The 16009-nt window shown below is 46.2% G+C and overlaps 1 protein-coding gene across 2 annotated transcripts in view; it reads right to left on the bottom strand.

The window, feature by feature from the left end:
• Positions 1-16009, bottom strand: part of CLPB (ClpB family mitochondrial disaggregase) — a 105714-nt gene that overhangs the window by 15119 nt on the left and 74586 nt on the right. For both annotated transcript variants that reach the window (XM_090030874.1, XM_090030873.1), the window contains exons 8-9: positions 7312-7389; positions 4329-4384 (exon numbers count right to left, since the gene is read on the bottom strand). In XM_090030874.1, coding sequence (XP_089887000.1) covers positions 4329-4384; positions 7312-7389 — 134 coding nt within the window. The remainder of the gene's footprint in view (positions 1-4328; positions 4385-7311; positions 7390-16009) is intronic.

The raw sequence follows: 16009 nt of genomic DNA on the forward strand, positions 1-16009 counted from the left end.
AACAAATACAAGAAGTTATTTTTGATTAAGGCACGGCAAATTTTATTACATTTAAGTAGCATCTTTGGGACCAGACTGGTGGCTGATGGGACTGATGTGTCAGTAGGTTTGTTTCTTTTTTCCCCAAGGCAGTGGGACAATGGGAAGCTCATTGTAAAGACTGAGGTGGATGCGGAAAGCAGGTGGAAGTGAATGTGCAGTTCCTTGAGGGCGTACTGGTCTGACTAGATGATCTGCTCAGGTCCCTTCCAACTCTAGAAACTATGAAACTTCCTAACGCTGGCCATCGTAGCTCTGAGTGAGTCCGGTTTTAGATGACCTGCTCATTACTAGAAAGGTGGTGATGAAAATAGGACTGAAATAGCAACTTGCAATTTGCTAAATAAAACAGACATTATTGCTGTTCAGCTGTTTAGAAATCAATCAATAGGAGAACATAATGCCTCCTCTATAAAAAAAACATAATAAAGTCAAGATAAATTAGGTTCTTGGGCATTCAGAGCGTCGAGATAATATTGTTACTGAATTTATAGGTTACTACGCAAACCTCTTCTTACATTTGAAAGGCTGATGATTCATTGCAGAAAATGAACTTCCTGTGCTCGGAGCTATAACTTAGCTCATATTGCTGCAAAAAAGGCGAGCCTGAACTTCCTCAGCACTGATAAGGGACGGCCATCCAACTCTCCAAAGGCACGCGGCTTACAGGTTTCCTCTAGTCACGGCTCGTACGTCTGTGACCCACAAACGAGGTAGCACGAATGACTCATCACATACACACGTCAGCTGGAGAGCCACGGAGGGTGATCCATGTTGCTACAGACCCTTACAAGGCAGCTGAGACCAAGGCCTTATGCTTATGATATCACAACTGTGGCCGTCTGAAACTCAGTAGGATCTACCAGTTGTAAACCCCAGGCTTTTCACCATGCCAGGAAGAATCTGCTAAGCCGTTAGCTCAGTGATATCAGCTTCCTTATAAAATAAGGGAAGCATTCAATTGTTTGAAGGGACATCATTACATGATTAAACTGCGTGTCACTGATGCAGACGGGGAGACTAATGACAAAACATGTGAAAATCCCCTTCAAAATGCAGGGGGTCAGACTCGATAATTTGTTGAGTCCAACCCTAGCATCTATGAATCTACAAAAATAGTGTTGGGGTAACAACAGATGAACCCCTTGTAGGTGGAGTCTGCACACCTACCCAATACTTACTGACATGCACCTGCCGTATCTAATCATTTCACAGACACCATAATGTGTATAGAAACAAGGATGAAGGCAGGAACTGTTAGCTGACACAATAAGCTACTACCGGCTGGTTTACAAGGGTATGTAGAGGAGTAGAAACTCCATAAAACCTAATACCATGTTGCAGACATGTAGGATGGGATTCACAATGATTAAGTGCCTAAACCCCACTGAATTTCAACTCCCAGCTGCAGTTTTCCACCTTCGAGGACCTGGGTCTCACAGAAGCTGCACCTCACTCCTAAGACCTTCAGTACAGAGGTAGCTCAGTACATCCCAGGGAGGTCTGCCCTGGGTGTATGTCTGGACTTTGACTTCAGGACTTTGTGAGAGGCAAGGGTTTTGGGGAGGGTGATACCTTTTAATGGACCAACTGCATGGTTGGAATACAGCTAGACAAGCTTTTGAATGCCAGTCATCCTTCATCATACCTTCATTCAGGACCTGATAAAGTCTGTCTTGCATTCAAAAGCTTGTCTGAATTTATTCCAACCACGCAGTTGGTCCAGTAAGAGGCATCTCCCCCCAAAAAACCTTTGCCTCTCGCATAATCCCTGAACCATCATAAGCTATAACAACATGACTCTAACACTACTCAGAACTCAGAGAGCCCAAAAAATGATTCCCTTAAATTCAAAACAAGAAGCTGGGATTGCCCAAAAAACAGAGCCACCTAAAAAAAATAAAGGTGATTTGGGACCACTGGAATGTTTTTCTTTCTATGGGGCTGGGAGGTTTTGCTTCAGAAACGTCTCCTTCATTCATGGGGTTTTGTAACACAGCAGGAAGATACAAAAGCTCGTGCTTCTGAATCAGTCTCTAAGGTACTGCTCTGCTCTACCATCTGCCTGACTTCAGACTAACGTATCTACCTGCCTTTAACATAGCAGCACAACAAAATGTTTCTGCTTTTCCCCTGGGAAAAGCGCGGCTGAAAGCATCATGGTTCCATAAGAAAGGCCTTGTGAAACTGCTTGTGTTGCTGGAAAATCATTCCATCCAAAACTGCCTTGACCAGCTCTGGTAAGCGCTTGTCAGGCTAGTCACACGATGGGCACTGATGCTCAAACCAATGGAGATGGGGCCAGTAACTTCAAAGCAGTCCCTGATGTGGGGTACTCAATGAGGTCCATGTAAGGCCTGTCTGTTACCAAGACCAAGCACCCATGACACTAATGAAGTAGATGGAAGTGCTGGATTTGCACGTGTCAAGTTGGGCAGTCAAAACGGAGGCGTGCAAGATGGACTCGACTCCCGAGAACATGGCCTAGTCCTGATCTCAATTGCCACGGCACCTTTCAAGCACCGTGGGTGGAATTATGCTCAGGAAGGAAAGCTGGGGTCTGGCCCTACAGCAGCCAGCCTGCTTGCAGTCTCACCCTATCCACGTCCGCACATCAGCAGAGTTCGCTGCACGCACACCGGGCAGGCTAGCATGAGCCAGATAAAGATAATAGCATCCGTAATTACATTTTAACCTTTCCGTCAGTATGAAAATGAGCCCATTACACATTCTTCTTTCTTAATCAGACAGTTCCTGCTAAGAGCTGCCTCCCCCATAACTGTCCACAAAGTTTATGACCCTTTTCACAGTGCTAATTACTGCAATGACTGCCAAGCTGATGCATTGCCAATAAAACCCTGATTTGTGGGTGCTATTGAATTAACGCAACATTCAGTGTTTGGCTGATCTTTCTATTCGATGTCTGGCCAGGTCACTGACCAATTCCACGTGCAGCAGCCCTGGATGAAGGTGCTTTAGATCCAGGAACTGGAATTTATTGGGTTTGGAAGGCAATTACAGAAGGATGAGGAAAAGAAACCAGAGCAGCTGTTTTTATGGCCTCATTTTACTTTTGATCTTCTTTGCAACATATTCTTTTCATGTCTGTTTTGTACCAGTGGGCTCCTGGAAGATTTCATATACATCAGGGCTGGAAGCGACCTCGGGAGATCATCGAGTCCAGCCCCCTGCCCCAGGGGCAGGAAGTCAGCTGGGGTCATAGGATCCCAGCAAGATAAGCATCCAATTTACTCTTGAAGGTGTTCAATGTAGGTGCTTGAACCACCTCCGCTGGCAGACTGTTCCAGACCTTGGGGGCTCGGACAGTAAAGAAATTCTTCCTTATGTCCAGCCTGAAACGGTCTTGCAGGAGTTTGTGACCATTCGTGGGTCTGATCTGACACTGGCTTGCAAGACACTCTGTTGCTGCCTCCCCGCATTTCCTCCTGGGATATACATAGGCTCTGTTTCTAATCTCACAAAGGTTTTATACCTGGGGATCTTCAGCGACCTCCAAGGCAGCAGTGGGGCCCTTCGGAAATCAGGCTGGTGTTTGAACATAGAGGTAGAAGCCTAACGTTAGACTTATCATTTTCAAAAACTGTGGCCCAATTTTTAAGAAAGATGGTTTCAACCAGCTAAGAAGTGTTCCTAGAAGCTTTTCTGAAAATAAGTCATAAAAAATAGCTGTGTTTAATTAGACAAGGCACCTTCATCTGTGTCTGAGTCCCACACATTTCAAGGCTAAGATCCTGAAAGTACAACTGGCTTTACTTCTTTTAATTGTCCAGGCTGAACAAAGTCTGAAATAGCAGGCAACTAGCACAAATAACAAGGAGTGAAGGGTTCCCCTCCGCGCCATTCTTTGTCTTCTAATGAAATTAAAATGTGGCACAGACAAAGAAACATATTTGCTTGCAACAAAGGACTTTCAAGTGACGGTATCCCCAGAAGCAGGGAAAACAACCGTTTTGTTCCATTTCATAATTTATAATAAAGTGTTGTTAGTAATATAGGCAGGGATGCACTTTAAAAAAACTCAACGCCCTTTAGTTTCAACCAAACAGTGCCCCTGAACTGCTGTGCACTGATGGATCTGAGTCACAGTCCTCTCTCCTGCTGCTGATCAGTGTACCACTGTGATGCAAAAGGGATAAAACGTGGAAGTAGGATTTTCTAGCACTGAAGGACCATGCAATGAAGCCTAGCATGACACATCAGTGAAGACGACCGCACTGAGACTGAATACTGACCTAATTAAAACAAAGAACAAACAGACCAGTCGTTACCTTCTTGAGGTCCTTGTGGATGTACTTTGCTGTCTGTTTGGCCAGCTCTGTTTTACCTATTCAGAAAACAGCCAAACAAAAAAAGAGATGAGTGTTGAAACCATTATTAGTTACAAGAATCTCCTGTAGAAACAATCTGGCGTGTGCGGCCTCTGCCCACTGGAAACCATCCATGGTGGAAACAACTGTTAGTATCCATTGCAGTTAGCACAGAGCCTAGGAGCCCCAGTCACAGGCCCAGACCCCATTCTGCTATACATCATACGGATACAGACCATGGAGACAGTCCCTGTCCAAAGAGCTCACGATTAAGATTAAGACAAGGCACAACAGGTAACTACAGGCAGATGGATGGGAGAGCACAAGAGGGCTTCACAGCACAGCGGACAGTGGCCTCTGCATGGCAGATGTCTAACCACTGTAAAGTCTTTTTCAGGCCTGACAGCAAAGGATACCAAAGGAAGGAGCTGAAGGGGGACAAAGAGGGGACTCTGTGAATGCTCCCAGGGATTCCCTCCCTTGTGTGAGCAGCAGCAGGGGAGAAAGTGTGAAGGTGCCTGCTGATGATCTAGCAAACATGCTCGAGGGCCTAAGCAGAACATCACGTGCTGGATCCTTAATAGCTCGATTCCTGAATGGAGAGAGAGATTTGAATGCTTTCCACAAAAAGCGGTGTGGCTGGAGCAGATCTTTGCTGTGTTTATGCCAAACACCCTGCGTCTCACGTGTGATGTCATTACTCTCTAGATCAAAAGTGAATTATCTGGGAAATGCGCTATTCTTTATTTATTTGATTTATACGGGGCAACTATCATAAAACTGTAGGCATATGAAGAATCAATAATTCAAAACATATATTACAGAATAAATCCACCTTGACACGCTATCAACAAACGCACCAGCTCATGGAAATGGAGACTCTGTCTGTTCAGCCCACCTCTCTAGAAAAGGCCTGGGTGAATGCGTCCTGAACATCAGACCGCTCCAGGCTCTGCCAGACCCAGAGAGATGTGAATGACAGAGCCCAGGGCCCTTACTGAATGTCTTCCGGCTGTAACCCCAGGGGTATCAATACAGGGCCTAGCAATCTGAGTGCACCTGCTGCCCTCTGCTCCTGGTACATGGGAAAGGGGAATGGGAAAGTGCTTCTAAAACTCAAAGGATCTGCAATGTGAGAGCCTTTACAGGGTTATAGTAACGGGTCAGATTGTGTTTGCAAACGAATGCAAGTCAGGAGCTGCACTTACATTGAACCTTTTATATTTCAGTACACACCTTGCATGTGTAGGCTTTAACACATGGGGCAAACGCACAAATGCACACGCTCTTCACTTCCCCACAACCAGGTGTTGTATTTAAAAGGCCAGCTGGTGCCCTGGAATCCTGCAAGTCTGCTCCCACCGTCGTCAACACGGGAGCAAGTCAGGGCAGAGCCTGGCTCTGAAGTCTTGACCCATCATATAGTATTGTGGTGAGCTGCCAGAGGTAGCCATTCTTCAGCTCTAAGTGGAACGATCAATAGTTTGGGACCCATTAGGCTCATTTAACCTGGCTGCTGCATAACACGGGCCAGAACATTTCACACAGGGACTCCAGCATCAAGCCCATAGCTTCTGCTTCAGGAGGGCCCTGCCTGTAGGGCTGTCTCCATGCTCTGTATTTGGATGATATCTGGCAGAATGGGGTAACTGTAACCGATAATGAGTGAGCGATGCAAAGCCTAGAGTTGAAGGTGAACGTGCCCTGTCACCGGGTCGCCGGTTCCACTAGTTATCTAATCTAACTCCCTGCCAAAGGCTGGCAACTTTTGTCAAGCTGACTAGTGTCTAGCTAGCTGCTAGGTCTTGTTATCTGTGTCTGCCCTGCATTTGTGTCTATGCATATATGGATATAAAATAGCCTTGACAGTGGCTAAGCTCTTTCGGGATCTGCTGCACTGTGTAAAGGCACATTAGATATTGCAATCTGCCTCTGAGCATGTAGACGGCTACAGCATCAAGAACCCTGTAAGACACCCAAGACGGAGCTTCAGCTCTCAATCGCCTTGCTTCCTTATCTGAATATTCATTTTTATGTCACCAGCTAGAAAAACGTGTCATGGGAACGTATAAGAGTTGACGGAGCCGACAATTTAAATGATTGAGCCTTCAGACTTGTTATAATGTGTGCTGTGAAGTCTTACAAACACTGCTTATTGCTTTTATATGGCTTCATAGCAACATGTTTAAAGTAAATACCTTGCCTAGTGCGGCTCCGAGGCAAGACTCTGTATGGACAATAATTGTTGCTTGAGCTCACTGCCTTACAAAAACAGCATCTTCCAGCCAAGCAAGTGAATGCAGGAGAGGCAAAGCACTCGCCTTTCCCAAATGCCGCATTTTGGTTGCTGTAGCCTTTTTGTCTCAGCAGAGTAGGAATCACTTTATTGTTTTCATAAACTGTGCTACGTTTTTGTGGAAGCATTTGGGAGAAATGTTCGTGCCTGTAGACGAGCGAGGTCCTTGCCCCAGGGAGTTGACAATCTAAGTATCCCTTAAGTTAGTACATTACTGTGCACGCCCATGTTATTTTGGTATTTTTTCTTTTTAAAGTTCTTAAAACAGCCTTGTTTCTTATTCAAGTGGAGTCCATGAAGGGCAGATTTTCGTCAGTTATAAACCAGAGTCACATCAGTCGGCCCAGGTGAGGGTCTGGCTCCATGTGCTGAAGGTAAGCTTGAAACTAGTCTAAAATGCAGCAGGACACAGGCAGTGACCAACTGGAGGCCCCTTTGACACCCAAATGGATCAATGGAAATTTTCATGACGGACTTTGACCTCTCTGAAAGCAGGGCTAGGTGTAGGGGCGTACAGGTCCTCAAAAAGAGGGGAAACCTGGGGCCCACCACCTCAACCTCCTACACACGTACTATGGACCCGTATGTGCGTATCCAATGCCCGCGCCTCAGACCCGCACCCATAACGAATGACAATCCGACTGTTACCTATTCCCGATGATCCCAAGAAAAGGAAAACCAGGGGGTGCTCTTCGTCGTACCAGCCATTTTCTTTTCTCCGAATAGCTGCGTTTAAATACAGTGAAAACAAAAGGGGGGAAAGGGAAGAAAAAAAAAGAGGCATATAAATCAAAGACACAAAAGCAAGTATAATTATCACTAAGTATACACTATGTTTTACTGCTCTCTGCCCACTCAAAGTCCTCACTACCATTAGTGCTACCTAATTTGATTAGCTGGCAAGGCCCCCAGAGACACCTAATCAAGTTAGCATGGATTTGGAAAGCTGCCCAGAGCAGATTTCGGATAAAGTTTTCCAGGATGTGCACTCAATGTTGCCAGGGAAACAGAAAGGAGGGTGCACACTGAATGAACGAGAAAGGGCTGCAGGGAGAGGATTCAAGAGGTGCGTTAGGCTTCCCAGCTCGTCAGCGCAACCTTTCTGTAAAAGGCTGGTTTGGAGAAGTTTGTCGCTTTGCTGTCTTATGCAAATGGAAAGGAGGAGGTTTGAATTCAAGGTCATGGTAGCCTTGAACGAATGTGAGTCTTGTTTAAAAACAGTGGGAATGGAAAATGAATCAGCGATATCAACAACAGATGGACAGTGACTGGCTGTGTGACGGATGAAGGATATTAAATAGAACACATCACCCCAAAGGAGGGGACGGGTCAGAAGCTAATGTCCAGACTTCACTGACAAAATACCGGTGGTAGACATATTCGACTAGCTAGGATGCTGGACCGTCCCGAGAAAGTTGTTCTGTGGTCAGAGAGCTGCCTCAATTCAGAAGGGGACGGGGCAAGGTGGGGGTCCCGCAGCCCTTTCGTAGGCTCTCATCTGCTGCAGCTTTGCGCCCTCCAAATTTCAGATTCTCTGTCAAAACTAAACAGATGTTGCACTGAATCAAAAACCCATCCCTGGCTCCCATGTCAAGGCATGGGACAGACCCTGGCTACATTTCCTTGGGGTATCTAACCAACAAGGAAGCCTAAATACATCTCACCGCTCTAGTTTAGTTAGGGAGCTTCTCTTAACTAGAAGCTGGCTGCCGTCAAGTTCTAGCCTCACTTCACCTCTGGAAGCTGAAGGCGAGGAGTTTCAATGCTTATTGAGCTCCACAGAGTGCTCAGAGGAAGAAAAGATAAGGACCGTCTCACGTAGAGGTACATCCGACAGATGACGTCTCCTAACAGGCCCGGTCCTTGAGAGCGAGCCGGAGCACTGCAGGCAGGGGGACCGGAGATTTCAGCCATGATTCTGCATGTAGTTGCATGGTGTTATTGGGAAAAATATGTCTGGAGCAAAAACCCCGCAGTGAAGAGCAAATGTATCAGTTCAGTGTGTTCTCATATTCATAGTTTAAAGAAAGACGGTACCAAAGGGATACTGAATTTTCAGGCTTTCACGCTTCAGACAGAAAAAAGGCAGAACTGTGTCTCAGTTTACTGAGGTTCTCCTGATTTATCTGCATTATTTAAATCCGGCCTCCTCTACTACGGCTCTTAAAAAGAGTTATTCTCAGCACGCTGATTGGCCTGTGCTGCACAGTGTTTTGTAAGCAGGAAGCCACGCACTGGTAAACTGTATTGCGTCGTAAATGATATGCCGGTGCTCCTAATAGTTTACCTGTAAGGGTGCTTTTTAAAATGCTATGCAGATCTGTGCTTGGCAGCTGCCAGAGGTCAATGAAACTGAAGATGCGGCACATTGTGTTTGATTGAAGTATGGCACTGAATGGGCAAAATGCCAGGCTCTCAGGAATGATAACCTAGACGCTTCCAAGATAACAGAGGTAAAGATGAAAGACAAGGACCAAGAGATCTGGAGCTCTCCAATGCTTTTTGAGTGAAGTTTTCCTCTGGAAGTTACTGTCAAAGTGAGACATTGTGCTCCCTGTCTCGCTACAATTTCCGTATAAAACACACTCAAGCGTCTCCTGACGCTCTCAACAGCACGTGTCACCGCAAATTCAGCTCTCTACATACTCCTTTTGCAGCTTTTTTACCTTCCAGTGTAACTTATTACAACACGTTTATTCTCCAAAGAGTTAAAAACAAAAACCAAAAAAATCACCATAGTTACCATACACGGACGGTTCCAAAATACAGGCAATTGGTAAATGGGGATGCTAAATCTATCAATGAATAATTTCTGACTTGTGGGGCAAAGAATAAAAACAAAAATTTAAACCATGGCAGGAACAAAAGACCCTGTGACATCACTACCAGTAAGAAGGGGTTGGTATAGGGATGATAAAAGCTGACAAAGCTGATAGAGGGACAGCAAAGTTGTTCAATAAATATGTCTGTTCTGCGTTTGGAAAGAAGAGGGATGACTTACTCACAACTTACAGTGGTCATGAAAACCTTTGGACTCCAACACTGCAAAGCATGTGACAAAGTAAGCCTAAAACCTGGATTATCTGGGAGCAATTCAAATAACTATACAATATTAATTCAGCACGTATTGAAAGGATTAAAATCCACATAAGGGATGGTTGTCAACAAGTTACTGTAAAGGGGGAAATCATCATTGAAATGCTGGGAGAAAAGAGTGAAGCGATGGATCTGTCCTGGCACCGGGGTATTCAATGTCTTTATCAATGACCTGGAAGAAGACAAAAAAAAATTCTCAGCAAAGTTTGCAGAGGACACGAACACTGGTGGCGCGGTACAGACAGATTTGTTCTGGGCTAACTTGAACAACGTGTGCTTTAATACAAGGTCGTATGGCTGAGGACCAAGAATGGAGGTTGGACTGTAGGATGTGGGAGTATATTTTGGAAATCAATGACTTGAAAAAGAGATGGGAGGGCACAGTGGATAACCACCTGGACGTGAGCTCACAGCAGGACGTAGTGGCTAAGAACAACTACCATCCTTGGCTACAAGAGCAGGCAACTATGAAGGAGAAGTGAAGAGGAGGGATGGTTTCTGCATGTGGTGCTAGTGAAAGCACAGTTCTTGTGTCCTTCTTTTAAGAAGGATGTTTGGATCATTAAAAGAGCTGCAAGAAGGACTCAAGGTGGGAAAAACTGCTGGGCAGGGTGAGGCTCAAGAAACTCTGTGTATTTAGGTTAAAAAAAAAAAAAAGGAGGTTAAGAAGAGGTGACTGGATCAGTGTGGAAGGGCCTGTGAGAAAAGATGGATGAAGGCAGGCAAAGGGGTAAGTGTAACAAGGGCTGATACTGGACTAATTCACGCCGGAAATAAGGCACGCAGTGAGGATAACCAGCCACTGGAACAAATTACAGGTAAGCATGTAACTGGTTCGGCAATCACTTGTGGAGTCTCTAAGTCAAACTTGATGGCCTTGGCACAGGAAACATTTTGGCCTCTGCTGTGCAGGAGGTCAGACTAGATGATCGTAACCCTACCGACATCTGGACTCTGTATAGGGGAGCAAGGGAGAGTGGTACTGGGTACGGACAGGAATCACAGGCATATGGAAGAGGGCAGAATTTGGCCTGTGATGAGCATCTGGGAGTTGGCCTGTTGATATCAAGTCCTGTAACATCACGGAGAAGAAGTCTGGAGACACGGAGTTCAAGATCATGGGATTATCTACAGCAGATCTCAGTGGATACACACTACTGCTCCCCAGCTCCTCACAGCCCAGAACATCTCAGCCAAATAACCGTCACAGGAGGAGGAACAGGATGGCAATGGGCTTGTTCTAGCTGTGCTGGCACCAGCGTCCGGCAAAAGCCACATTAGAGTTGAGGGGCTCTGCAAGGTGAGAAAGATCTGTTGATGCAGAATATGCATTTGTAACTGCAACTACAGGTGTTTGTGCCTGAAAGCTTGTAAAGAACAATTTTTTCCAACTGCTTATTTAGCGTAATAAAAGATATCACATTTACCCAAAGAACCTTGTCTGCCTAATTGCAACTACACACTCCATAAACCACAGGTTCCTCTGAGACTGTGCTGAAACACCCAAATTTCCCAGAGGGCTCAATGCATGAGGTCTTTTTTTTTTGGCTTTTATCACAGCAAACAAAAGGTCAAATATTGTGGGTGGATTTAAAAAAAAAAAAAAAAAATCAATGGAGAGGATCATGATCACTGACAGCATTTGTGGCTACTTTGGTCGAGATAATAAGAGTAATAAACTCTTGCTTCAGGGCATGAAGTGATCACCTGCAGGGATCAGTGTGTGCCACCCTGCTGTATCAGCTGGTAGGTTCATTGCAGGCTTGTTTCCTCTTTCCTTTGGAGCAGGATACCAGACTTTACAGCCAAGTGTTGGCTCCCACGTGTCAAATCCTATGGAACTGGCTTAGCTGTGCTGTTTGAGGAAGAGGGATTGCAAACAATAAACTCAGGGTTTATGATTTGGGATTGAAATTCTTGTTAGGAAATGAAAAGAGCTCTTCGCCTCTGCTGCAGAGAACTCTAGATCGGGGATAGCAATCTGTGGTCCGCGGGCCGGACCAGACCTGGGAAGAGAGGCAATGATTAGAAGCACATGGCAGAGACCAGGGATGGGAAGGGTGGGGGGATCAGCAGCATGTAGGGGGAAATTGGTGGCATGCGATGGCAGAGGATGGTTAAGGGAAGCTGGCCCACAGGCAGTAAAACACTGCCAACCCCCGTTATAGGTTATATAGCTCAGCAAGGAGCGACCTGGTGTCAGAGCCTTTACATGGTGGACACTCAGTAGGCGACCTAGCTGTGCAACTCCAGTCCCAACAATTCAAGCCAGCCAGAACTGAGCCACCTTGGGGCCGGGGATCCCTGTGCAGCACATCGACACGAGCGCTTGATAAATGAAGACTTCAGCTGCCCGCTGAAAGCGGAAGGCTGTCTGACAGCACTGGAGGTGTCTGTGCTGCGAGATGCATTTGCTTGCCATGTTATTCATTTTTCATTGATGTGTGTGCAGGAGATCCATATTTTGGGTAATGCGGCCTCTTGGTCTGCAGCATTCTCTCTTCTGCTATGCCAAGGGAGCACATGACGTAAAAAAATCCAGGTGCTTCGGCTTTTCGCGTTCAGAAATTCCAGCCTATTTCCAGCAGGAGAGAAGGAGAACGAGGATGCCTGGGCCCTCTTTTTGGAGCTGCGTCCAGTGTCATCGCAGAGCGCTCGCTTTATTTTGTACATCTGTAACCATACCGCTGCGTCTCCAGGAGGCCCTTCAGCTCGCTATTGAACTGATAAATTCACTGTATTACTTTACACAAATCAATACCCCAGCAGTTATCAGGGGCTGATGTGACCAAAATTGGTTTCAGCCAATTTGTGAGTGTAATAAATGTCCATTTATCAAATCAATTCATTCAAGTGGTGCTTCTTCGATGACTGCCCAGGCTAGGGTGCCATGGAGGGGGGGAAACTCTCTCCAGGCATGGACCAACTACCAGATTTGCTCCCCTTCCCCTCCATCTTGCAAGATTTCAGGTCTACTAACACAGATGATCCACAGCCTTCATTCTGCCCCTGATTTTTCAGCCTAGTGCCTTAATACTGGATCTTTTGGGATGTCAAGGAAAGCACGGGGCACTAGATGGCTAGTCTGTGTCATCTCTGCAGTAGTTGCTCAACCTTAGAAATAATGCTCTGCCGCTGCCTCCTCTTCCCAGCAATTCACCTTTGAGCAAAGCCTCATGACGGCCAAAGCTCAGGTAGAAGAAGCGAAACCAAGGAGGTTTGCAACTGTAATCGTAAACAAGCGTTACCAGTCCCGATCTGTAGTAATATTACATATGGCCATAAGGTTTTATGCCACATTTGCAAGGAGGATGTTTTGCATCCGAGGATATTAATCAGACGAGGTGCATTTTGAAAGAGCTCGCTTCCTTTGTTATGTACTCCGAGCAGAAACCCAAGAGCATTCGATGTATTTATTCTGGAGATCCTGTGTGTTCATGTGAAACAACAGGCAAGAGTTAAGCGGAGCCAGCCTGAGTGCAGTGATTTATTAAAGTGTCCTGAAAACATGCTCATAAGCCACTTAGCTGTTCATTTGCATGAGCTGGCTCTAGCATCTGGGCCTTGTTAGTTCTTCATGGGTGACCTGCTCCGTTTCTTGTTGGATGTCACAGCACAAACTCCCCACTCGGCACTAAAATCCACCACTGAAAGAAGCAACTCCTTGCAGCTCTGCATCATGGAGCATCATCCAGCTCACCCTGATGCTTCCTTCCATCCAGTTATAATGATGTGACCACCAAGGAAGGCCCCCATGCTAGGCTTTTAGGTTTTTCACCTTCTCCAAGAGCAATGACTCTACTGATTGCAATCAGGGGGAGGAAATCCCACAGGACTGCAGACCCACTCTCATCCTTTCTTTCATCCTTGTAGAACAGAAAAAAATTGTGTGGAGGTGCAGGCTCAGACACGATTCCAGGAAAGATCACAGGAGAGGATCCTTTCCCCTTCCTGACAGAGTCCTGACAGCTCCTGGGCTGCTGTGAGCCTGGTTTAACGTTAGAAATGACTGCAGTGAGTGGACAAGTCTACACGCATATTTACTGCGCAATAACTGAAATTACTGCACAGGAACTGAAAATTATTGTGTAGTAACTGAAAATTACTGTGCAGCACGGGCATGCGTCTGCACGTGCACGCCCACACTGCACAGTAAATATGGTGACTCACACCGACTTGATTGTAAATTTGATCACTGCGTCATGCAGGGATCAAACATATGTCCAATTAGTTATTGTGCAGTAATGCACGTGTAGATGCCTTACTAAGCAGTAAAACTGTCAGCATGGATTGACTTGGGACTAAAGTCGGTCCACACACAGCTTTAGTGCGCTTTAATGCCTGCATGTGCAGATGCTGGCCTAAACCCGCTTACTGCGCAGTAATTTACAGCGCAGTAAATTTAAGCTGATGTAAATGCACGTCTAGACACTGCCCAGTGATAAACATTTACTGGAAAAGCAGACCCAAACCTACTTTACCAGGCATCTCCTTCATGCCTGTGGTCATTCCCTTTCCTGTTGCTCTCCTCTCTATGCAAGCTTGTCACCGTGCAAGCTACCTCAAGCTACTCTGACCCTGCAAGATGCCCCAACACAAGCTCTGTTGGGTCCAACAAGCCTCCCTTTCAGAGGTGAGGAGTCAGAGGACGCCAATTCCACAGCCGCACCCATGTGTAAATCTAAGAGAATCCACCAGGATCCAGAGAAGCCTTTTACCCCACAGTTGGCGTTTCCACTTGCGGGCTGGCATGGCCACAAGTGGTGCAAATTAAACCCAGCTGGGGTCTTTAGCCAGAAACTTCCGCGTAGATCAGCCCTAAAATGAACAGAAGGCTCCGCTTCGTTGTTTCAGCTGTAACCCCCACGCCAGCATTTTCAGACTGTTCTCATCACCCCCATATGTATGTCCCTTTTTTTCTTTTCCTACTCTAGGCTAGACCTCCCTGGAGACTGTTTGGATAATAGAAGGGGCACTGGATCATGCAAGATTATTAAATTAAGGCGGTGGTTATAAATTAAACATAGCAGCTCGGCTTGGCAAATTTGAGCACGTCGCACACCCACTACCATGCCCAGCCGAGGGAAGCAGGAGGGCGTGCTGGTTCCACGGAGTGGCTGCGGAAAGAATTGGGCAGCGAGCGCCGAGAAGGAAAACCTCTCCTTGCATCCAACCTCACTGCAGCAAAACAACAGAAATGGGGGCAGAAAGGGAGGGGGGACAGAGATTCTCTCCACCTCTGCCTGATATCCCGAGGCTGCTGGGGTATCAAGCACATTCCCTATAATTCAATAAGAGAAGCCTCCATAAAGGCAGCAGCTTTAATGTGCACAAACACCACCTGTGTCAGAAACAGGCATCGCCCATTAATCAAAGCTTCCCAATTAGGCCGTGCTGCTGCCTCCAGGCACAGCCGCTCTCCAAACAGAGGGGGTGTCTGTTGGATTTGCGGTGGGGGAGCCTACCCTTCCTGGCGCTGTGAGACTGCGTAGGCCTTGTCTTTGTTAACACTATTGGTATGGGTCTGTATTTATGACCATAGGCTGCACGTGCCTCTGTCCTGACCTTAGCTCCATCTTACCTTATTGTTCTATTTTCAGGCACTGAACAGGGATGACAGGGCGGTTCAGGGAATTATTAACAGAATATGGAGACTTTCGGGTCTGGGTCAATAGAGCAAATCCAGCCCAGGTTGCTACTAACGGAAAGTCATTATTTCCTCTCGATTTTTCAGGGGCCAATGTGAAATGAATTGCTCCTGGGTCAAACTCTTAAAATAGATCTGGTGGGACCATCCCAAACTTCCCCCATTTGCAACGTGGCAGGGGAGGCCCCTTGCTGGTCTTCCTGACACCTTCTGATCAGCGGGGAAATGATGAAGACCATCCACGTTTCAATGATCTTTCTTTAAAGTGAGCACGGGCAGCCCGTGTCTCTCCATGCTATTGTGTCAGGCTGCCGGCAGACTCAGGCAGGTACCACTGGTTCACATTCCTAAGGTTTCCTTTACTATCATAAAGGGTAAAAGACTTTGTATTTTGGTATTTTAACTGTTTCTTTCATTCACACTATGAAGTATCACGGTCTGAAGCACAAGATGCGGCCACAAGGACAAAAGACCTGACTTGGGAATGCAGCACCGGAAATGTCCTGCCTCACTGAATTTAATCCCAAACTACCTCAGGCAATGCAGGTGCCGGCCTAATTTGACACAGAGTATTTCTAATATCAGTCCTGTTCTTGGTGTGAC

Source organism: Crocodylus siamensis, chromosome 1 (genome assembly GCF_052110815.1).
Source record: "Crocodylus siamensis isolate JL-2025a chromosome 1, ASM5211081v1, whole genome shotgun sequence".
In the NCBI taxonomy this organism is placed as follows: Eukaryota; Metazoa; Chordata; order Crocodylia; family Crocodylidae; genus Crocodylus; species Crocodylus siamensis.